This window comes from Ostrea edulis, chromosome 9, assembly GCF_947568905.1.
Source record: "Ostrea edulis chromosome 9, xbOstEdul1.1, whole genome shotgun sequence".
NCBI lineage: Eukaryota > Metazoa > Mollusca > Bivalvia > Ostreida > Ostreidae > Ostrea > Ostrea edulis.
The window spans coordinates 15,367,756-15,394,235 of record NC_079172.1 but is presented as its reverse complement, the minus strand read 5'-3'; the positions used below and the strand labels follow the sequence as shown (position 1 = coordinate 15,394,235).

The following is a 26,480-nucleotide window of genomic DNA, read 5'->3' as shown; positions in this document are numbered from 1 at the left end:
AAAGACTCCAGACTTAATTTGTTTACATAACACAGAGTTACAGCTAAAGTTTAATTACTCTAAATGAGTTTTATTTTTAATGCTTAAAGGGACTGGTTCACGATTTTTGATAAAAATATTTTTCATTTTTGTTGTTAAAGATTAAAAATATAACTCGTGAATATCTTAATGTTGACAACCAAATTTTTGACCTTCTGAATGCAAGAATAAAAGCAATATTTTAACCTTAAATCTGTGTTATGTAAACAAAGACTCGAATCTTTTTATGTAAACAAACAAAAAAGTGAAATGTTGATTTTGTAATGTAAAGCATCTTAATTTTGCGTAGTCACAAATTTTAACTTTTAGATGACATATTTTACCCAAAAAAATGCTTGAAATGTGAAAGATATAGTAAACTTAGATCAATATCCATTTCTTTTTGTAAACAATAACATATACCACAATCTTTGTTTACAAAACAAATAATTAACTTTCTAAAATGAGCTTCTGTGATAATGTATAACCTTAATTTTTATGTGAAACCTTTTAAACACATTAGACAGTAGATTTTGATCATCAAAAATTAAATAGAAAATTTTGGGGGAAATTGTGAATTGACCAGTCCCTTTAACATCAAAAAGGAAAAAAAAAAAAATTCCAAAAATCGTGAACCAGTCCTCAAAGGTTATTATGCCCCCGAGATCAAAGATCGGAGGGGGGCATATTGTTTTTGTTCTGTCTGTCATTCTGTCTAAAACTTTAACCTTGTAAATAACTTTTGAACAGTAAGTACTAGAACTTTGATATTTCACATTGTGACAAGACCTTTCCGTGGGTACTATACCTTTTGACCTTGGCATTTGACCTACTTTTTAAAAAAATTGACATTGATCATAACTTGTAAATGGTAAATATTAGAGCTTTCATATTGTACATGCATGAGCATCTCTTGTGACAAGGTCTTTCTACTGGTATCAAGATATTTGTCCTTGTGACCTTGGCCATCTTTGGAATTGGCCATTATTGGGGGCATTTGTGTTTCACAAACACATCTTGTTATGGTTTAATATGATAGAGATTTTATACTTTGACAGTTTGGGAACAAAATGATTAAATTCAAACCTTTTAATTCATGAATTTGAAGATTATATGTCATACAATTGTAACATGTAGCAGTCACCCAGCCAAATGCTAATCACGCTCACCGTTGCTTAACTTGTGCGATCAAGAGAGAGACTCTACCACATCACTAGAAAAGCTAGCTCACTAGCGAGGCAGTATAATTTCCCTCTATACTGTTCACTACACAATGTACTAAGATCAGGGTCATTATTATTGTGTGTATAGTTTTTTCTTTAATTTGTTGTAATTTTTTGTATCCTTATATTTCTATTGAAATTGGCATTGCTTTCATCTGTGACAATGAATTAATTTTTGTTGCAAACTAGTTCAATCCGATTTTTGAGTACCACTTGTCAGCATAATTAATACCAAATATGGATCTAGCGTCGTCAAGGTCAAAGGGTGCATTGGCTGTTCCATTTAACGCAACAAATAGGTCAACAATATGATATTTTAGAACTTAAATCTATAGTATATATTTCTGAAAATTACATATAAATATATAAACAATAATATGTTTTTCTTTGTTTTACTAACGTGGGTTGTGATTTTTTCTGCAATGCTTGCAAGCTTAACTTTCATCACCCGATAAAACAACAAAGAAAGCATTTTATTGTTTGAATGATATTTTTAAAAATTATCGGTACAGTCTTATAAATATTGTATATGACCTGATAATCTGTTGGGTGAAATATTGTATATATCTTTCAGCAAGAATATGGGATGAAATTCACAAGTTCATTCAGGAGGCCAAGTTTGATTTGATCTTTGACCTTAATGTACTGATGAGAACAGAAGCCAATGAGTGGAACAGCACTAATGCTATACAGTTGCTGAAGTACACTCAGAGAAAGGGCTACAGAATGGCAGGATGGGAACTCGGAAATGGTAAGTCCTACCTACATTACTTCTCAATACCACACATGACAACAGAATCGAATTGGATATAATAATCAGTGTATTTATGATAATTAAAGGATGTTTGACTCTGAATATGAAGGTCATGATAGAATTTGGCAAAGTGTTATTTTCATTATCTACATTTAAGATGATCGAATTACAAAATATCAGAGAGAAATGCGCGTTGGTAGTCTTTGTGCTAATAATGATCCAGATGGCACATTGAACATGTTGACTTGAAATTCAACATTTAACTGTTTCAAATAAAATCAAATATACTATTGTTATAATTTTAAGTATCCATAAATGGTAATAATCATACAGTAAAGTATGTAAAATAGCCTGATTTAACGATTTCTTCAGCTCATCAGATATAAAGCTTAAGTGAGCTGTTTTGATATGTTGTGATGAGTTGAAGAAATCGTTAAATCAGACTGTATGGGGATTTTCTTTCTGTCAATTATTGTAATATCTGCTATATGGTGATTTTCATGATTTTTTGCAGAGCCCAATAGCTTTCATCATTTGAATTCTTCCATAAATGTAACGGCAGAGAGCCTTGGACAAGCTTATTATCGTCTTTCACAAATTTTGGCCGACTTTCCTACAATTCGAGGAAGAATCTTGACTGGGCCAAGCACAACACAGCTGAACAAAAAGCCCACTATACGATACTTTACAAGGTGAGTTTACAGTGCCAGTATGATGTAGCTGTCCTTGTTTGTCCTATCTTTACAGTGCCCACCCCCCGCAGTATGATGTAGCTGTCCTTGTTTGTCCTGTCTTTACAGTGCCCACCCCCTGCAGTATGATGTAGCTGTCCTTGTTTGTCCTATCTTTACAGTGCCCACCCCCCACTGTATGATGTAGCTGTCCTTGTTTGTCCTATCAATAGTATTTTCTACTTCTCGTGTATTTTCTGTATACTATAAATCACATAATTATATTTTTTTTAAAAGTTTTATTCCCATAATTTTTTTTTTTATGATTTACCATTATTCACTTTAAGGAATACCCAATTTTTACATCATATTCATTTACATATATTGTAGATTCCTTGTATAACACAAGTTCTTTAAGTTTGCAAAATCGCCATTCATTATGTGAGAAAATTGTGAATGCTGTTCTGATAATCAGAAAGAAATCAGTGGTAAATGAATAAAAGGCAAGACTACATGCAATGTATGATTTTGTGAAAGAGGCATCTGGGAAATTAATAGAAACATATCATTTTAATGGAAATGTTTGGTTTTACATCCATTACAGAAACTTTCACTCATATAGAGATGACACCAGCTGATATTGAAGTACTACAAAATTGATTTTGACCTTTGTCAGGCATTCAATTCTAGGTCACAGTCCAAACGACCTTTACTTTTAATGCCAAGCTTGTAATGAAGACAAAGTGAATGCCTCAAGTCTGTCACTGTCTGGGTTTAAAACACTACTGATCATGAAGCAAGCTATCGATTGAGCTACAAGACTCTAAATATTAACAATTGCTTCAATCATTTTAATCTTTTTCAAAGGATTATGCACACATATTAATTCACATCTGAACAGAAATCTTGAAATGAAGAATTTATTTACTGAAAAATATGTTACAGATTGTACATTAAAAGACAATGTTTGGGTGTAATCATAATGAATTTAAGTAAAAAGAAAACGATTTGTTTGCAATGAATCTGATTCATATGTGTCTAATTTTTTGGTAGTTTCTTGGAAACGAAGGGAGGAGAGACAGTTACCTCACCAAACTTTCACCAGTAAGTATATACAAGTACATATACATGTAAGTATAGTACATACATGTACCTGTAAGTATAGTACTGTATACATGTACCTGTAAGTATAGTACATACATGTACCTGTAAGTATAGTACTGTATACATGTACCTGTAAGTATAGTACTGTGTACATGTACCTGTAAGTATAGTACATGCATGTCTCTGCATTACATAGTAATAATTCAGATGCAGATAATAGAAGGATGGACAGACAAATATATAGTGATTCCTATATTTATATATTACCCAGACTTTGTTTGCAGGGGCTGTAACTTTGCATTAGTTTTTCGTGGTGTTCATGAAAGAGTAAAGAAAGTGATAACCTGTACAGATTTCACACCTCAGTCATTACTGGTTGAGTAATTGTGATCTGTTTTGTCCATTTTAACATCTGGGGCCACCGTATGAAACCCACAATGTCTGGTCTTTACAAAGTGTTAACAACCCTCTCAAAACTTTTTGTTATGGCAAAACAGAGGCTGACAGATATATTTATCCAAGAAAGAAACTCTTTCTTTGAAAACTCTTCTAAATGTTTTATTTTCAAATACTTATTGGATACATTCATGAATATACAGTATTACCTTAGAAAAAGCATCCTGGAAAACCTTATTCATTGCCAGACTAATCACTATTATTCGAAATATGGGCTATTTTCACATAAATTAGCTATAGAGCAAGGTTGTTACAGTCAAACAAAACATGCTCAACGTATTTGCAAATTACATACATACTGTAAATTCCTAAATATAAGCGAGGAATTTATTATTGCGTAATTTCGCGAGAAACATCACTCACGAAAAAAAATTTCTCGTTTTTATTTTTATATTGTTAAAATACATGCAAAAACAGTTGATCAACAGAACACTCACGAATTCATTTTCTTGCGATTTGATGTCCATGAGTCATTTCGTGATAATAAGTACTTGCGTAAAATAAGGAATCTACAGTATATAAGGTGATATGGGCATCTGGAATATTTTACAGGTTTTTCTGGATAAGGTAATTTCAAATCTAAGCAATTATGATAATTTTTGGTCCAATATTTCTAAAGTTGTGGTCCAATATTTCTTCTAATAAGTGTTATCATTTATATGAATCAAAATGTTCCTTATTCACCAAAAATAAATACAACACTTCCATTTTGCCAGAATTACCAGAGGTACAGTATAATTCTTGCCTGAATGTTAAACAACAAGCAACCAATCAGTGACACTGTATGCTATTGTTTGTACAGATACTATGTTAATGGAAGAACAGCTACAGTGGGGGATTTTACAAACTCTGAAATACTAGACAGCTTTGAAGATGAACTAAAAACCGGCAACATGATTGTCGCATTGACTGGGAATGAAAGAAAACTGTGGCTCGGTGAAACTAGTTCTGCTTATGGAGGGGGAGCTGAGGGACTTTCAGACGCTTTCGTAGCTGCCTTTATGTAAGTATGAAGCAGATAATGAGTTAAAAGTACACAAGATATATCATATAGTGACCACAGCATGGAATAGTACTGCTCTTTCTATAGGTAGAGGTAGTTTGATATAAATCATTTAGAAAATGAGAAGGGGTTAAGGTGGAGTTTTCACCAAAATTTTATTTAATGCCCAATTAAAGCACTTCTTGTGAAGCATGATTATACCATCGGAAGAGTGATACAAGCTCTCAATTATTTGATATGAATTCTTTTAGCAATATTTCTGAATTTTCATCATTTCATTTTAAATAAATGTTTTGTGTGGTGATCCATCTTAATGCCGCCTTTAAATTGTTTCAATAGTCACGTGCAAAGACATGTCCATACTTAGCCAGTATATATGTTGACAATATCAGTAAAGAACAAGGTACGGTTGTATACATAAAAAGGCCCAAAAAATTTCTCTCTATAAAATGTGTCTGGAATTAACCTTAATCAGCGTTTTAAGAAAGTAAAATAAATGCCAGGTATACTATGTCAACAAAATCAGAATGATAGTCCTAAATGGATAGCATTATGACATCATGAATAAGACATTTCCCGCCTTTTTCTCAAAATAAGCCTGAAAACTGTCAAATGTCATACAAATTATTGCTCAGGAAAAGATGTGCGCATTTGTCGAGCAAAATGAAAATGATATATATTGTGTATTATTTTGAGATGAAAAACATGTTTCAATATGAATTTGCTCGACGCATGCGCTGTATGTTTTCTAAAAGGAAAACCACCTGAATTTGTGGATATTTTCATTGAAAATAGCATTTTTGCAATTTTATGCCAACTTCAAGCTCTCGTCATATGACACAAATCATTTTGCTGATCAAACTGAGTGAATTTTGGGTTTGCTAAACTATTCCTTAATTGAATGCAAGGATTTGAGCTCCAAGTGAAATCATCAATATTTTGGGCCAGATGACTGTAGAAACTGTACCTACTTCTTTTCTAAATAGTAATTTGTGTGCAATCTTAAAGCTAATTACAAGTGTTTAAAGTTTTTCATACTGAATTGTATGATAACATATTGCAAAAGAATTATATATTTCTTATAACTAAAGGTGGTTAGACAAGCTTGGTGTGTCAGCGAAAAACAATGTGGATGTTGTGATGAGACAGAGCTTGTATGGGGGTAAATACGCCCTGCTGGATGCCAAAACAACGAACCCAAATCCTGTAAGGCTGAATTCACTGCTATACAGACCTTGAAGTGAGCTACTACTAAAATTTGGAACGGTTTGCTATTGACCAAACAGACACAAAAAGGCTCACTTTGTGAATGATCTGCACTGGTTGCTAGGCTCCTTTGTCACGTTCCTTTGATGATAGTCTGCATGCTTGACATCATATTGGTTTCAGTCCTTTTTCATGGGCATTATTAATTTTTTCACTGGTTTTTGTGTTTATTGGCAACACTTCAATCTCTACCCAGAGTTATCGTTCCCGCTATGCTCCACTAATACCTCTGTCAATGTCTAAAAATCATATCAAAACGTACTAACACTAACTTAGCATATCAAACTGTAATGATCATATCTAAGCAAATCAAACACTTGTCTGAATTTTATAAATGCAGAAGCAGGTAAATATGAGACACCTGAGCGAATTAAAAGGTTTTATATAAATATTCATTCATCCAATAATACAAGAATAATCATGGAATTCGTTGTTTTTGTGAACTTACTGTAAGATTTTAAGCTTAACACTAAAACTTGTAAAATCATACTTTATAACGCAATAGGTAGAAATAAGTTTTGCCAAGAATCTTGACATTCAGACGTTGACAGAGGTGTTGTCGCATAGCGTAATACGCCCTCAGGTGAGAGATTGGCAACACTTTATGAAATTGATTTCAGTAAAGCAGTGGGTATTTTGTTAGATGTTTTTTTCTTCAAACCTATCATTCTGTATTGATACGCATCGGCTGATAAAATGTTTGTTAATTCGTTAGAAGGGATGAAAATGGAAGTAGTTAATTTATCCATGTCTTACCTGTACATAAATTGAAATAAAAGACAGGTAAATGAATCTCTTCCAAACACTTTTACCAGGCATTTATAGCGAAAAAGGCATGTTTAGTAGGTGTTTTACTTACACAATTATATCAAAAGGAGTAAATGCTGTTATAAGTAAAAGAAAGAAAAAATGATTAGAAAATTGACTTAGTTGAAGTAAAGGTGAGAAATCTGCATGGAATCACCAGTTTTCTCTGTACATATACATGTATATCCATGCTTTAGTCGAAATCAGAACACATTGATACATAGTGCTCTGGTTAATTTTCATTGCTTGCCTCAGGTCAGCAGTCCCAATCCCATTGGGAAATTAATTGAAGTACATGTATCAATGTATCCAGAATTTAAGGAACGTTTGTCAGATCTTGTGACTTTTTGTGCATTAAGATCTTGACGAGGTTCATTATCAACCAAAAGACAAAATCCCCAAATGTATGAGTGTTTCATAAACAATTATAAAAAAATATATTATTTCAACTTAAGCTTATAATAATAATAAACATTATTGTTTCTAAATTGTCACTTCTCAATGTAAAATTCCCTGCTGAAAGTGTTCAGGTACCCTCTTCCTAAAGGGCTCAGTTAACCCCTCATGTAATGTCTGATGTGCAGCTGATATCAAAATGAATTCCTTAAATTCTGGATATACCGATACATGTATTTCAATCAAAAAAGGTTTTTGAGTGGATTTCCATGGGAAAAAATCGTGGCTTTCCTGTATGTTTGGGTTTGGGTGCACTGGGTCTCACAAATAATTAGAAACAGAAAGAGAGAAAGAATAGAAATTGGCAGACCATATGGAAAGGCAGTTTTTTGCTTTACTTGAAAAAAAACCTCAAATAGCAAAGAACAGTTTCTTTCCTTCTAGCCTGTCACCATAATGCAAATGAGAAGAAGTGGCTTAGTCAAGTGATGTTTATTGCATGAGTTTGGGGCAAATTTAATAGAGAATTTATAGTCTGCATGATTCTGGGAACATACAACTTGAATGCTTCTTAGAAACATGAACATGTCATTCTTCTGCACAAAATGCCTCTAATGTGCCACTCTCTGCACACTTCTACACAAAATGCCTCTAATGTGCCACTCTCTGCACACTTCTACACAAAATGCTTCTAATGTGCCACTCTCTGCATACTTCTACACAAAATGCTTCTAATGTGCCACTCTCTGCATACTTCTACACAAAATGCTTCTAATGTGCCACTCTCTGCACACTTCTACACAAAATGCTTCTAATGTGCCACTCTCTGCACACTTCTACACAAAATGCTTCTAATGTGCCACTCTCTGCATACTTCTACACAAAATGCTTCTAATGTGCCACTCTCTGCACACTTCTACACAAAATGCTTCTAATGTGCCACTCTCTGCACACTTCTACACAAAATACCTCTTACCTGCAATTCTCTGCACACTTCTGCACAAAATGTTTCTTATGTGCCACTCTGCACACTTCTGCACAAAGTGCTTGTGTGCCATTTTTCCATGTGCACTTCCTGCACAAAATGCTTCTTACATGTCCTTCTCTTGTGCACATTTTGCACAAAATGCTTCAGAAATCTTGCACAGAACAGTATGGAACTCATCTTGCACAAAACAGCAAATACCAATACATGTACTTTTTGGTTGCATGATGTCCCCTTGAATGGAATTTTCCTACCTTTAATATTTTGATTCAAATAGTGCAAAAAACTTTTGAGGTGTAGTAGCTAACTTCAAGATTTGTACATGTACAATATACCAATTGCCATTTATATATTAAAATTATATTTATTTATTATTTTCCACGTTAAAATTGTGCAGGATTACTGGTTGACAGTGTTGTACAGACGGTTGGTTGGAAATAAAGTTCTTACAACGTCTTCCTCTAGATCACCCGATGTCAGGTTTTACACTCACTGTTCTGCTGAAGGGTAAGCCTTATACAATGTATAATAGAATACATTACCACATTAAGCATTTGCAGATACATGTATTTCTTTTTCTTTTACTTTGTATAACATGGAAGTGTACTTCACAGTTGATAACTGTCTAGGAAGAAAATACAGCTATATGTATGTGTAAGGCCACATCAAATCGATTCTCTGGTTCTCAGACAATTGTTTTTCAAAAAATGGGTAGGTAGGTAGGGGGTTTAGTTTTTAACTCACCTGAGCTATTCTGATCACATTTTGTCCGGCGTCTGTCTGTCTGTCCGTCTGTCCGTAAACTTTTCACATTTTCGACTTCTTCTCCAGAACCACTGGGCCAATTTCAACCTAACTTGGCCAAAAGCATCCTTGGGTGAAGGGCTTTCAAGTTTGTTCAAATGAAGGGCCATGTCCCTTTCAAAGGGGAGATAATCACAAAAATAGGGTGGGGTCATTTAAAAATCTTCTTCTCAAGAACCACTGGGCCAGAAGAGCTGAAATTTACCTGAAAGCTTCCTGACATACTGCAGATTCAAGTTTGTTCAAATCATGGCCCCCGGTGGTAGGATGGGGCCACAAGGGGGGATCAAAGTTTTACATACAAATATATAGGGAAAAACTTTAAAAATCTTCTTCTCAAGAACCACTAAGCCAGAAAAGCTGAGATTTACATGAAAGCTTCCTGACATAATGCAGATTCAAGTTTGTTCAAATCATGGGCCCCGGGGGTTGGATGGGGCCACAATAAGGGATCAAAGTTTTACATACAAATATATAGGAAAAATCTTTTAAAATCTTCTTCTCAAGAACCACTAAGCCAGAAAAGCTGATTTTTACATGAAAACTTTCTGACATAGTGCAGATTCAAGTTTGTTCAAATCATGGCCCCCGGGGATAAGATGGGGCCCCAAGGGGTGGATCAAAGTTTTACACACAAATATATAGGGAAAAACTTTAAAAATCTTCTTCTCAAGAACCGCTAAGCCAGAAAAGCTGAGATTTACATGAAAGCTTCCTGACATAATGCAGATTCAAGTTTGTTCAAATCATGGGCCCCGGGGGTTGGATGGGGCCACAATAAGGGATCAAAGTTTTACATACAAATATATAGGAAAAATCTTTAAAAATCTTCTTCTCAAGAACCACTGAGCCAGAAAAGCTGAGATTTACATGAAAGCTTCCTGACATAATGCAGATTCAAGTTTGTTCAAATCATGGGCGCCTGGGGTTGGATGGGGCCACAATAGGGGATCAAAGTTTTACATACAAATATATAGGAAAAATCTTTAAAAATCTTCTTCTCAAGAACCACTGAACCAGAAAAGCTGATTTTTACATGAAAACTTTCTGACATAGTGCAGATTCAAGTTTGTTCAAATCATGGCCCCCGGGGATAAGATGGGGCCCCAAGGGGGGATCAAAGTTTTACACACAAATATATAGGGAAAATCTTTAAAAATCTTCTTCCCAAGAACCACTGAGCCAGAAAAGCTGAGATTTATTTGAAAGCTTCCTGATATAGTACAGATTCTAAATTGTTAAAATCATGGCCCCCGGGGGTCGGATGGGGCCACAATAGGGGGGTCAAAGTTTTACATACAAATATATAGGGAAAATCTTTAAAAATCTTCTTCTCAAGAACCATTGGGCCAAAGAAGTTCACATTCACATGAAAGCTTTCTGACATAGTGTAAATTCAAGTTTGCAAAAACCATGGCCTCCAGGGGTAGGTTTGGGGCCATAATAGGGACTACGGTTTTACATGCAAATAGATATGGAAAATCTTCTGATATGGACCAAGGTGATTCAGGTGAGCGATGTGTCCCATGGGCCTCTTGTTCAGTTTATCTCCATGTCACAAATGGGTAGGGATTTTTTGTCCGTGTTTTTTTTGTGTTGTGAAGATAGTTAGAGTTTTACAAATGGTATTCAACACCGTATAGCTTCTTTTCATTCTGTTTCTTGTCTTGTTTTATATATATATGTCATGCTTTTATATTGTAGATCTTTATGCAAATGAAGTGAATACAAAATAGTATGTTTTTTATCATTTTATTCAAGTATACCAAAAACTACTTCCTGTAGATGTTTGGCATGGTCATGAATTGTAAAAGAATTGTTGAAAAAACCTTATCGCTGTCAGCCGTTTTGTTTCGACCTACGAAAACGTCGTATTTCAACTCGGCCTTGCTTTCATCAATTTATTCCTTCACAGTTTCAATTTCTTTAAATTCACCGCCCAGAAGTTTCTTGCAAAGCGTATCAACTGTCAAGGACGAGTCTACCGGTATAATTGTCCATGGAACAATCTGTTTTAAGTTAAAAATAATCTCAATGTTGACAAGAACTGTTTCTGTCGCCATATTGTTTACATCAACTAAGCAGCACATCTTAATCAGTGAGGTGCTTTACGATTTTGGGGCCAAAACACGAATTTTATTTTGACGGATCAAATATGGGCGGAGGTACGGAAGCATATTAGGGCCGCAGCAGTATCTTTTTTTAGTTTGTTATAACAAATTAATAATATGTTGTAACAGATTAATAATTTGTTATAACAGATTAGTAATTTGTTATAACAGATTAGTAATTTGTTATAACAAATTATCAATCTGTTATAACAAATTAATAATCTGCTATAACAGATTAATAATTTGTTATAACAAATTACTAATCTGTTATAAGAAATTGCTAGTCTGTTATAACAAATTACTAATCTGTTATAACAAATTATCAATCTGTTATAACAAATTATTAATTTGTTATTTCAAATTGCTTATTTGTTATAACAGATTATCAATTTATTTCAAGTTACTAAATTGCTATTAAAAGTATCACTACTGCAAAAGACTATGGAATCGATACTAATTTTCCTGGTTGCATATCTAAGCTACATATACATGTAGGCCTAATGTAAATTCTATTCATATTATATTTAGCTTTTGCAGATTAGCTCTGAGACTCAGGCCATCTTTTAAAGGGACTGGTTCACGTTTTTCGAAATAAATATTTTCCATTGTTTATGTTAAAAATTAAAAATACAACTCATTTGATGTTGACAACCAAAATTTGGACCGTCTGAATGCAAGGATTAGAGCAATATTTTAGCTTTGATTCTGTGTTATGTAAACAAAGACTCGAGTCTATTTATGTAAACAAACAAATCTGAAACGTTAATTTTGTAATTTAAATCATCTTCATTTTGTACTTTCACAAATTTAACTTTTGAATTACATATTTTACCTAAAGTATACTTGAGATGTGATGAATATGATAAACTTGGATCAATATCCATTTATTTAGAAAACTTCGTAAACAATAACACACCTCAATCTTTGTTTTCAAAACAAATAATAAACTCCCCATAATGAGCTTATGTCATGATGAATAACCTTAATTTTTTTGTGATTCCTTCTTAACATATTGTACTGTAGATTTTGATCATTTAAAGTGAAAACAAAATTTGGGGTAAATCGTGAATCAGTCCCTTTAAAGCCCATGAATATCTTGTTTTGCTTTATTGCCACTTTAGTTATACTGTGAATAATTGTAATTTAAAAAGCCTTCTAATACATGGTGCTAGATCTTATATTGAGCACATAACTTTCAGTTTGCAGGAAACCCATTTTGAAAATGTATGCATGTTCTTGATTGAAAAGTTTTTGTACCGGTGGTATTTCACATTTTTTCTTTAAGAATATTTATGAATAAATATACCTCCCTTTCCCAGAAAGGGGACATATTGTTTTAGTGTGAATTCTTCCATCTTCTTCCGTTTCTCATACTAAGTTTGTCTGGGCCATAGCTGTTTTGACTTTTGACATAGACCTTTTATATGTGGAGACTATGGAGAGAAAATTCACGACTGTCTATTATGATGTCTTGTCGTTGATATTGATAATCTGTTAAATTTGTTAAAACAGATTAATAATTTGTTATAACAGATTAATAATTTGTTATAACAGATTGATAATTTGTTAAAACAAATTACTAATTTGTTAAAACAAACTAGTAATCTGTTATAACAGATTACTAATCTGTTATAACAAATTAATAATCTGTTATAACAAATTACTAATTTGTTATAACAAATTAATAATCTGTTATAACAAATTACTAATTTTTTATAACAAACTAAAAAAAGATACTGCTGCGGCCCTAATATGCTTCAGTACGGAGGCGATTTTTTTCCGGGGCAGCAATAAACTCGTGTCAGTGGCCAATTTTTTTTGGGAGGGGTGTGTCTGAAAACCAGAGAATCTATTTGATGTGGCCTAATATAGACAATGTACGGTAAAAGTCGTTATTTACACTGGGTGTTATAAGTACACATTTTTCCACATCCAACATTACATGTGGGAGAAAATACATGGTAACTGAATATGATAGATATATTATATCAAATATTCATAACTATACACATGGGGAAAATTTACGTGCTTATTACATGACTGTGTAATTAAATAAATGTAATAAGTGGAAAACCTGTGTTTCTTACTTATACATGGTAACTGATAATGATAGATATATTATACATGTATCAAATGTTCATAACTATAGACGTGGGAAAAATTTACGTGTTTATTAAGTGACTGTGTAATTATAATGTAAATTTCCCCCTACCATTTTAGCAATACAAGCTGTAACTGATGGCATTTTTATGAATCAATTAACTTCTATCGGTATAACTGATATAATCCCCAAGGTCTGAAGAAAAATTCCACAAAATAAACAAGGGAATATTGTTTGAGAGCATACCTACAATGAGCGTTTCGTATAAACCGCCACTGCGTCGTATACACGGATACGTGAACGATGATTGCAGAACATAATCGGGTTGCGGAGACCGACGTCATATACAAAGATGGAAACTGACATGAGTGACTACACGTTTCGTTTGTTTAAAATATTACATCGTTTCATGAATGACAAGAAGTACTATAAGTGTAAGAAAGCAATAATTACACAAATGTGTAACTCAAATGAAATTTTGAAAGTGAATTTTCTATAAAATTGGCATGTAAAATTGTTTAGAAATCTGACACGTGCTTAGTGCCTCTCTTTCGCTTTTTTCCGAACTGGTGACCTCTGAGGTCAATGCACATCGGAGATTACGAGCAGGAATTACTGACAGGATGATAATAATTCATGAATCGACATTTTCTGCTGATTTGATGGGTTTATTGCTTCAGATTCACTCTGTTTCTATTGTATGTATTTAATCAAATATATGTTAGATATTTGTTCTTTTATTTTTCAATTTATTTACCGTCAGTTACAGCTTGTATTGCTTTAAAGTGAGGTATTAAATGTACAGACACCAACTACTAGCATACTTTTTATACCCCCCGCAAACAAAGTTTGGGGGGATATACTGGAATCACTTTGTCCGTCCGTCCGTTTTTCCGTAGACGCAATTTGTCCGAAGTTTATTTCTAATACCGCTGGACATATTTCATTCAAACTTTATGCACATCTTCTATATATTATGTAGTTGTGCATCTCCTATTTTCATTGAAATATTTTAACAGTTATAGAAGTTACGCACATTTTCTTTTCATTTTGGGGGTTGCGCACTTTGTCCAGAGTTTAATTCTAATACCGTTGAACAGATTTGATTCAAACTTTATTCTCATCTTATATATATAATGTAGTTGTGCATCTTCTATTTTCATTGAAATATTTTAACAGTTATGGAAGTTAAGGACATTTTCTGGTTTGGTTGTACTTGTAGTAATAGACACAATTTGTCCAGAGTTTATTTCTAATACTGTTTTACGCTCATAAGTCAATCAGAAATTGAATAAGTGGAAAGAAGTTCAAATTGATTGCCATGTAGATAATGTGAAAATATCCGATGTGCTTGCATTAAATATTTCCCATCATCTTATATGCCCCGTGGGGAGTATTAGTCCCATTAGGACAGTTCTACATGTAGTTATAGCTCTATTGCAAGATGTTGAAATGATATTGCATATTTGTGTAGGACAGATTTTTTTATTATTGGATCCCCAGGGAATTGAAAGTTTGTTGAGATAAAGATCAGGTTTAGATTTGTATTTCGTCAGAAAACTTTTATGGAATGCAGTTTCAAAAAGCGATGGCTTCATGTAGTGTGTTAGATTTCGGCACAATTGCCAGGTTTACTTTGACCTCACAACTCTGTAAGTCATCACATGGATCTCAGAGAAACTTTGTTGTAATACTAAGTGGCAACAGTGATTCAACTTTCATTTCATTTTTTAGGTATCTGCCTGGATCAGTGACTCTGTATGGTATGAACTTGCGGTCTGTTGGGGTCAATGTGACTTTTCCCCAGCTGGATGGGCAGCTTAAAATCTACCTTCTAACTGCTCCAAACCAAGACCTCAAATCTAGGTATGTCTATCTTTAGATCAGCCAATGCATAGATATCTTTTCCACCACTATAGCAGTATAAAAAAAAATTAAAAACCAGAATCATATATCTAGAAGTGGCTTCCTGGTGGATCACTGTCAGTAGTGCAGTAAAACAGATAAAAATATTAGGTTCATTATAGCCAAGGGTTTTTTACAGCATCACTATTTTGCTTCAATCTGACACGTTTGATATCAGTTTTCTAGATCTGAACTTTGTGGATGCATTTTGTGTGAATTAATATTCACAACTGCAGAGTTTTTGAAATTTCTTCCTTTCGTGACATTTGAATAATTTTTCCAGTCCAAACAATGATCGAATATACTGTTATTTCCTACCAGTCATAAGGAATATTTGATGAATAAAACCTTCAGACTGGCAGTTTTAAAAACTCTGAAGTGACTTAACGTATATGCTGTATTGCTTGATATGCAATTAGCATAATGAATGGTCCCCAATTACAAATATCTTGTAAGCAATTAAATGTGGTTTACAGCCATCAACATTTACTGGTAACTTCTGTTCTTAGTTTTGTTTTATCTGTAATTTCCACAAAAATAGAAATACTTCTAATAAGTTCTTTGTAAGATTTAATCTCACAATGAACTTATCAGCAGTATCTACACTACATGACTTCCGTAAGGAAATGAATAAGATTTAGTTTGCGTATCAGCAATGGAATTTTATACAATTCTACCGTTGATACTGGTATTTTTTGCACAGATGTTTTGTGCTTGCAATGAAATTAGCATTGTATTTCAATCGTTATAGATTTGTTGATTTAAATGGAGTTACCTTGGAGATGACCTCTGACACTAGTCTGCCACAGATGATCCCAATATCTGGCACAAATCCTGTGTACATGCCACCATTTTCCTATGTGTTCATATTGGCAGATGAAAAGACATACTCTAAAGCTTGTATTCATTCCTGGTACAATTTGTCCTAACAATCTGCGTAAGCTGAGAGTTAGGCAGCGAGCTCAAAGTGGCAAAGTGATGATGGTGCAATAATTTTATAAGAAGAATTTTTATCTATTATATATTTTTCATTTAATTTTTAGATCTATTTACATAGTTGTACATAGTATTTAGATCAATGTACTTTAAGCATTCTTGAGTGAAGGGCTTTCAAGTTTGTTGAAATGAAGGTCTATGCCCCCTTCAAAGGGAGATAATCACAAAAATGCAAAAATAGGGTGGGGTCATTTAAAAATCTTCTTTTCAAGAACACTGGGCCAGAAGAGTTGAGATTTACATGAAAGCTTCCTGACATAGTTCACATTCAAGTTTGTTCAAATCAAGGCCCTCGGTGGTAGGTTGGGGCCACAATAAGGGATCAAAGTTTTACATGGGAATAAATAGGAAAAATCTTTAAAAATCTTCTTCTCAAGAACCAATGAGCCAGAAGAGTTGAGATTTACAATAATGAAACCTTCCTGACATAATGCAAATTCAAGTTTGTTCAAGTCATGGCTCCCGGGGGTAGATTGGGGTCACAATAGGGGATCAAAGTTTTACATGCAAATATATAGGAGAAATCTTTAAAAATCTTCTTCTCAAGAACCAATGGGCCAGGAAAGTAGAAATTTACATGAAAGCTTCCGGACATAGTGCAGATTCAAGTTTGTTCAAATAATGGCCCCCAGGGGTAGGGTGAGGTCACAATAGGGGATAAAAATTTTACATTATAACTAATATGTAAAGAAAATCTTTAGATATGGGTCAAGATGACTGATGTGAGTGATGTGGCCCATGGGCCTCTTGTTTTTAGCATGTCACATTGTAGAGATGATCTTTAAACTCACTGGATTATGTTTTATGTGCCAATCTTAATCTCAACCAGTGTGCTGAATACATGTATTTACATTGTCATTAATTATCTAGAAAATATTCTGACATTTTACTTCATCAACAAAAACAGACAGCATACCATGTGTGGAATTCATAACTGTATGTGATACATTCAGTCATGATTTTCTTAAAGAAAAATCTCAAAAATTGTTTAGACTATAAATAAGGTCAGTATCAGATAGAAGGTGACACATGTGTCCCTATGGTTTTGTACACTTGTATAAATTTATTGTATATATCTTTGTATATATGTACATATAACTTTTGAAGATCTTGTTTGGGAGAAAAGGAGTATTTTTATTGCATAATGTATTTTTTTTTCTATTATAGAATAAGTTTGAAACATTCTTCATGTTGAATTTTTGTTTGCTACATTTATATTTCTTTTCATATTAAAATATCTAAATAATACAGATAATCATTTTCTTATGTATATTTGACACCGGCTGTAGATATATGACAAAGGACGTGTGCTAGGGGGTGAAGATTTCTTTATTTCTGGATAATGTATGAGAATATCTTTCACCATTTTACCTGGAAAACAGTCTCCTTCAAATAGATGAGCATCTCATAAAAGTGCAGAAAAGAAAAATTTACTAGTATTCTGATTCCCTTGTGTAGCTGGACAGTGGGGGTTAGATTGATTGCTGGTGGATTTATTAGAATTCATGTCATTGACCTATAGTAGTAATAGACAATATCAAACAAGTGACAGATATAACCAAAAAAAATGATATAATTATGAATATGACAAAATACGCTAAAGTTACATCTACTAGGCAGATCCGGGAATTTGTGAAAGGGGGCTGGGGTAGAATACCACAATCATTCAGAGAAATAGTGACAGACCAGAATGAAATTTGACCCCGGGTCTCCTAAATATCTAGGGAGGTACTCTGCTATCTGAGCCATCTAGCTTCTGTGTGATTGCCATGCTTAATTGTATCTGCTGAAAATACAGGACGTCTGTCATCTTAGAATTAAATGATACAACATAATTTCCTGTTAATATGATGTTGGTTTGATATGATTATATGGTTTATATGATATTCAAAGGACAAAACCATTTCTTTATTAATTAATGTAAATTTATCTCATTATTTTGATACCTCTAAGATGTAAAACCCTTTATTGAATTAATATGATGTCAAAAGCCTATTCATTTTTTTTCTTCACATCTCGAGTTCATCTCCTCAGAGGTGTGAAGCACTTGATGATAATATGTGGCTATAATAACTCAGAAATTCCACTGAAGTTGTGAAGGGGATTAGTAAAGACTCTAATGCACTGAGTCACAAAGCTACCTGGACCTTGCTGATTATCTGTTGTTTTATGCCCCTGTAATCAGAAATTCACGGACATGTAGTGTCCATCTTTTCATCTTTCTGTCCTCTAAACTTTGATTAACTTTGGTTTATAAAACCTTGGCCAAAACTTTTAAAATAGATTATTATAGGGCTTTTAAATTTCACATGTGTATTCCTTGTGACAAGACATTTCTTTTGTCACCAAAATGTTTGACCTCATGGCTTTGACTTTGGACTTTGACCTACTTTTAAAAAAATTTTAACCTAGGCCACACCGTTTGAATAGTGTGCAATTTCTTGTGACAGACCTTTCTTTAAGTAGCAACATTTTTGATCTCAGGATATTGGACTTAATATAGCTTCACCTTGTTTTGAAATAAATTAACCTATTATACTAGAACTGCAATGGTTATTGATAGAGCTTTCATATTTCACATGTGTATTCCTTGTGACAAGATCTTTCTTTGGGTTCAAGAATTGCTATGCTGTTGTACGGGGGCACAGCATTTCACGACAACATCTTGTTTTGTTTTTAGGTTTTTGTTGTCGGTCGTCTGTCGTGCGTTAACAATTAAAGATTTTTAACTTCTTCTTGATAATTACCAGTCCAATTATTTTCAAATTTGGTATGAAGTATCTTTGGGACAAGGGGAACTTAAATTGTAAATTTCAGGTCTCCAGCACCCCTGGGGCCTTAGGGGCGGGGCAAAAACGGCCCAAAATTGACCAATTTTCAAAAATCTTCTCAAGAACATGTGTAAAACAACATCTTTAGTGCTGTTGATACTATTTTGAAACTAAATAGATATTTAGAAAGAGCAGGTAGTCCTTTACCAAAATTGTAAATTTGATGATCCCAGGGGTAGGGGTTTTGGTATCAGGGTGGGACCAAAATGGTCGGTTATTAAATGTGTGAACAATAGACATTTTTAACTTCTTCTTGATAACTATCATTCCAATTCTTTTCATATTTGGTATGAAGCATCTTTGGAACAAGGGGGACTTAAATTGTAAATTTCAGGATTCCTGCACCCCTGGGGCCTTAGGGGCGGGCCAAAAACTGTCCAAAATTGATAATTTTTTAAAAATCTTCTTCTCAAGAACCACACACGTGTAACAAAAACTAAATGCATGGTGATGGAGAGCAGGAAGGGCTCTACCAAAATTGTAAATTTCATTATCCCCGGGGTAGGAGTTCTGACCTCATGGCGGGGCCAAACTTGGTATATAGTGTTTATGTGTAATACACTTAAATAACATCCTTAGTGCTGTTGATACTAAATTGAAACTAAATGGATAGAACAGGTAGTCTTTTACCAAAATTGTAAATTTGATGATCCCCGGAGTAAGGGTTCTGACCCCTGGGTGGGGCAACAATTAGTATATAGTATTTATGTGTAAGTTTGCTGATACTGTATAAAATCTAAATGCATACTTGGGAATAGTAGAAAAGGATGTACAAAAAATGGTGAATTTCAATCAAAACCCAGGGTCTTATGACTTGAGGATGAGTCCGAATTAGTCATATGTTTTGATGTTTTAATGTTAATACACCTATTATTTAAAGCCTTTCATCAGTGTATGCACTTTTGAAAGCAGTGAAGTTTCAAGAACACGTCTTGTTTTATACTGTTGCTGAACATTAGAATTTAGCTTAGATATTCAGAACAGGAAATTTTTTCTAGATTTCATAGCTCATGGAAGTAGTGATCCTTTTTCACTAGTATTCAGGTGACCGATAAGGCCTGTGGGCCTCTTGTTAATCTATGTCTTGAGAATACAAAATGTTTAATAATTTATTTCATAAAAGCATTAGAAAATATGCTTATCAACACATGTACAAGAGAAAACAACATTACGTTGAGCGAGACCCGATTTTGGTATGAAGCCGTACAGATTTTTTACCAATTTTTAATTATGATAACCCGCTGATTCCATTATGAGGATTTTTCTGTATTCCGGTATTGATAGCTTTACAATATGTAATGTAGTTATTCTCATATTTCATATTTGTATTTAGTAGTCTGTTACAATTGTAATATTTTTGTTTAGGTTTTTGATCCGATGCAGCTATGCCTTAGTTCTATCAGTGTCTGGTTTTAATGCAAAAGTCAAAATATGAATACCACACTTTTTTTTGCCCGCAAATAACAAATTATTGACGTTTGCAAAGTTAAAAAATATAAAGCAGATAATCAATGTTTGGTCATCGTTTTTTAAAAATGCAGAATATGAAAAACAAATGTGTAGAATCATTTGTAGTCTTTGAATCCTGTCTCGTTACTTAAACACCAGTTTCTATGACGTTTCACTCGTTACAGAGGCGCTTAAATCTTGCAATGTTTTGGAGTTAAATGACGCTGTCAATATTTAGAGGAACAATTATGGTTTCTGTTCACGAGTCTATGAGTCATGACTTTCCTGAATTAGAAGCCAACCCAAACTAAATTTAGGGTAGGTGTGCCTCCAATCCCGCGTCAAAAATAGAACTGAACATTTCTTGGATGTGTGAATATATAAGAAACGCGTCGATTCGCTGAGCACTCTTGCTTCTGTTGAACTTCAATACGTGCCCCTACTGCATATAGTTGATGTCTGATTGAACTTCATTTTCGAAACACTTAATTTTCTATTGCAATTTGCGTACAATTGATGAGAATTCAAAAATCGGCCTGTGTTAACTCATCGGAACTTCGCTAAACTAGAAGAGAATTTTGACAATGAAAGACGATAAATGAAGAGATAGGCACACATGTTTTCAAGAACTTAATAAATATCACACGAGTGACTATACCATATTTACTATTGCAGTATATTGTCAACAATTTTCAGGTATTCAGTGGGAAAATCTGGTCACTTTCTAAGACCTGTCACCCGAGAAATGAGTAGAATGGCCTAAAGGAAGATATAAAGATTACTCCGGTATTCATTGCCTCAACAATAACTTGAGAAGTGATTTTACCTTAGAATAACCAGTCAGAGATTGCTCTGGGGTCATACGATCAGTGGGCTTCTTATCAAAACTTGACAACGGATCATTTTCCTTTCGAGATTGAGATGTCAGCAGCTTTACGCACTTTACACATACATGTACATGTATCATGCATATACTGATTCCTCATTAGAGCAGATGTTCATCAACCGTAACTACTCGGCCATCTTAATTATAGACAGCATGTACTAATTATAAACAGCATGTACTAATTATACACAACATGTACTAATATTATACACAACATGTAATAATTATACACAGTATGTACTAATTATAAACAGAATGTACTAATTATACACAACATGTACTAATTATACACAACATGTACTAATTATACACAACATGTACTAATTATACGCAGCATGTACTAATATTATACACAGCATGTACTAATTATACACAGCATGTACTAATTATAAACAGCATGTACTAATTATACACAACATGTACTAAATTATAAACAGCAGGTACTAATTATACACAGCATGTACTAATTATACACAGCAGATGTTAATTATACACAACATGTACTAATTATACACAGCATATACTAATTATACACAGCATGTACTAATTATACACAGCAGATGTTAATTATACACAACAGGTACTAATTATACACAGCATATACTAATTATACACAGCAGATGCTAAGTATACACAGCAGGTACTAATTATACACAGCAGGTACTAATTATACACAGCAGATGCTAATTATACACAACATGTACTAATTATACACAGTATGTACTAATTATACACAGCATGTACTAATTATACACAGCATGTACTAATTATACACAGCATGTACTAACTATATACAACATGTACTAATTATACACAGAATGTACTAATTATACACAACATGTACTAATTATACACAACATATACTAATTACACACAGCATGTACTAATTATACACAGCATGTACTAATTATACACAGCATACACTGACTGTACATAGCATGTACTAATTATACACACAGCATGTACTAATTATACACAGCATACACTGACTTTACACATCATCTACTAATTATACACAGCATGTACTAATTATACACAACATGTACTAATTATACACAACATGTACTAATTATACACAGCATGTACTAATTATAAACAACATGTACTAATTATACACAACATGTACTAATTATACACAGCATGTACTAATTATATACAGCATACACTGACTGTACACAGCATGTACTAATCATACACAGCATGTACTATTTATACACAGCATGTACTAATTATACACAGCATGTACTAATTATACACAGCATGTACTAATTATACACAGAATGTACTAATTATACACAGCATACATTGACTGTACATAGCATGTATTAATTATACACACATCATGTACTAATTATACACAGCATACACTGACTGTACACATCATGTACTAATTATACACAGCATGTACTAATTATACACAGCATGTACTAACTGTACACAGAATGTACTAATTATACACAGAATGTACTAATTATACACAGCATGTACTAATTATACACAACATGTACTAATTATACACAGCATGTACTAATTATACACAACATGTACTAATCATACACAGTATGTACTAATTATACACAGCATACACTGACTGTACATAGCATGTACTAATTATACACACAGCATGTACTAATTATACACAGCATACACTGACTGTACACATCATGTACTAATTATATACAGCATGTACTAACTGTACACAGTATGTACTAATCATACACAGTATGTACTAATTATACACAACATACACTCACAGTACACAGCATTTACTAATTATATACATGTACTAATTATACACAGTATGTACTAATTATACACAGCATTTACTAATTATACACAGCAGGTACTAATTATACACAGCATGCACTAATTATACACAGCATGTACTAATTATACACAACATACACTCACAGTACACAGCATGTACTAATTATATAATGCACACTCCATGTAATTATAGACCAATGTCATCAATTATACATAGCATGCACTAATCATATACACACTAAAACATCCCTCAGTAATACATGTACAATATATATAATATGCGTTAAAATATACACATTTAAGATACACTCAGAAAGAGAGCATCTTTATTAACCATGAATAGGGTACAAGAGAATAACCTTCTCGTACCATTACTCATTCTAATACAAGAAAGCTGAGATCAAAGAGGTTACAACACATTACTCATCCCATAAACCACCCTATATTTGGAATACAGCGAGAAAACAAGCAAGCAATGTTTCGGTCAATTACATAATGCGATAACAAACGACAGCTATGTTTCATCTCCTATGCCTCTTTGCTTGCCAAAAGTATAATCAGCAGAGTGCTTTAAGGCGGTATATACATCATTTTGTGACAACGTGGTGACTTAAAGAATTTGTCCGACAATTTTTAGATCAAAGTCAATGAGATGTTTTGGTCACCTCATTTCATAAAGGGCAAAAACGAGAAAAATCGTTGACAGTAATACGAAAGAGCTGTGTATCAAAGACACCTCAGATGGCCAGACTATGGGGGATTGATGTTTTGTTCGGTCCTGGTTATCCACGGTCTGTATCAACGTGCCAACAAAAGCCGATACATGGTCAAATCAATTATATACATCAGGATGAAGCTATTCTTTGAATTTTAAAAGAAAGCCTGAAAACAAGGACGCAATTATATTTGAATAAAGATCGAAAATTCAGAATCACAGGAAGAATTTTACTCATTATAGCTGTTTCTTTTATGTAATCAGAATTTCAAAACTGGCAAGGACAGTTCACTCCAGTTCCACAACAAATTGCACTTGTTATATTATCAAATTTCTTTGTATGTATCAGAGTGTGATTACGATTCAACATAATTTTATATAAAATACCCCACCTCATCTTTATTTTTGTAATTTTTTTATTACCTAATCTACTATATAAATTGATATAACACATTTTTTGTATTTTCCAACTTTAATCATCAGAGAAAAGTACAAAAAAATGAGCTGGGGTGAAACAGTTCATCATGTAACCTACTATTACCCGATCGCGTGACGAACTGTTTCCGGATCATGTGACGAACTGGTTCCCGGTCACGTGAGAAACTATTACCCGATTAGCAGATTAGGTAATAAAACAATTATTTCATGCCTACTCGGAAAACAGTCAAAACTATTGCCCCCTCAGTAGTGACGAAGACCCGGAAGACTGTTGTCCTCGGCCTACGACAACTGTTTCCCGGGTCTTCGCCACTACCTAGGGACAATAGTTTTGATAGGCATAATATGTTACAGTACCTTACAGCAGTCACACAAAACAATGACGTACGCCAACGGACCAATCATAGTTTTAAAAACAAGAATTAGCTAAGATACTGTGCGTGCCTGTTAAGACCTGTTTACAGACGATCATGGACAATTCACGGGAATTGTACATTACAATGATAATATCTAAATGCATTGTAGATATAAGTATTATATGTATTATATCATTAATTTATTTTTTTTCCTCGATCGTGCTAATACGCGACGCTATAATCAACGATGAGCAGACAACCTTAATTGGATTTCTTAAAGAGAGTAAACATGCAAGTTATCACGACGAACTAGACTCAGTTTGGACTCGTATCGATAAAGAAAATGTTTAAAGTATTTAGTTAATTAACTAACGACAGCAGCTCTTTGCGTGTCACACAGTTATTGTAGTATCAAATTTCGGACAACGTCATGCTCACACGAGCATTTCCCTTCATGAACGTGTCGCACAACATGGTTACCATCGATGACTTGGTTGTATCCATGACCAATATACAGTCGGGATGAGCAAGGTTAAGCCTCCTTGTTAAAGCGTCGTTTAGCTGATCAAATGCACTTTGGTATTCTGTAATCCAAACAAATGGCTTCTTCTCGGGCGAGTTTATGGAGAGGCTTTACTTTTGCTCTGCTCGCAGACTTCAATAGGGACCTCCCATAGTAGCTGCCTATAACGTAATAAGGAACATATTTGACTGCTGCTGTCAGAGGCGGATCCAGGAATAGTGGTTACGGGGGCATTTTATGAGGCAGGGGGTATGGGGGGGCCGCCGTGGGACCAGGCCGAAGCCCTGGTGGGGGCCCAGGGGGTGAAGCCCCCGGAAGCTCCTGGATTTTACAGATTTTATAGGGCTTGAAATATGTCTCCTATTTAAGTCATTTGTACTATTTTCTATCATATTCAATAAGGTAAAATAAGTAAAATGACGTAAATTTTAAGGGTTTTTGGAAAAAATTAAGTTCTCCCAATAAAGTAATTCAAGAAATCAAAAGATTTTGTCTTTTATTTCTGCGGGAGTGGAAGGAATTATTGCTTCTTTTATCATTTAGTACATTTATCTAAACAAGATATCACGATTTACCTAAATTTGAAAATTTGAGGGGGGGGGGGTGTGCACCGGTGCGCCCCTTAAATCCGCCACTGGCTGTTATTTTCTCTTTCTATTATCGGTTGTCTTTCTTTTCTTAGATTTGCTAAATAATAGAACATGTCGAAATCATAAACTCAAATGATTAAAGATATCTTTTTAAAATCATTTAATCATATCATCAATTCATTTAATGTGCGCTGCAATTTAATCAAATTTCTTCAAATGATTAATGAAACAATATTAATGTATCTTCAATTCTGAATTTCCCGCGGTGTAACTAAATTGTTGATAGCATTATTAATCATTCTGCTGAGTTGAAGCACTCTATAAT

At 33.8% G+C, this 26,480-nt stretch overlaps 1 protein-coding gene across 1 annotated transcript in view; it reads left to right on the top strand.

The window, feature by feature from the left end:
• Window positions 1-17,850, top strand: part of LOC125658907 (heparanase-like) — a 19,832-nt gene extending 1,982 nt beyond the window's left edge. Inside the window, exons 3-10 of the mRNA XM_048890352.2 lie at window positions 1,816-1,992; window positions 2,510-2,687; window positions 3,720-3,770; window positions 5,029-5,229; window positions 6,321-6,435; window positions 9,081-9,190; window positions 15,434-15,565; window positions 16,356-17,850. Coding sequence (XP_048746309.2) covers window positions 1,816-1,992; window positions 2,510-2,687; window positions 3,720-3,770; window positions 5,029-5,229; window positions 6,321-6,435; window positions 9,081-9,190; window positions 15,434-15,565; window positions 16,356-16,533 — 1,142 coding nt within the window. The 3' untranslated portion in view covers window positions 16,534-17,850. The remainder of the gene's footprint in view (window positions 1-1,815; window positions 1,993-2,509; window positions 2,688-3,719; window positions 3,771-5,028; window positions 5,230-6,320; window positions 6,436-9,080; window positions 9,191-15,433; window positions 15,566-16,355) is intronic.
• The last annotated feature ends 8,630 nt before the right edge of the window (window positions 17,851-26,480 follow it).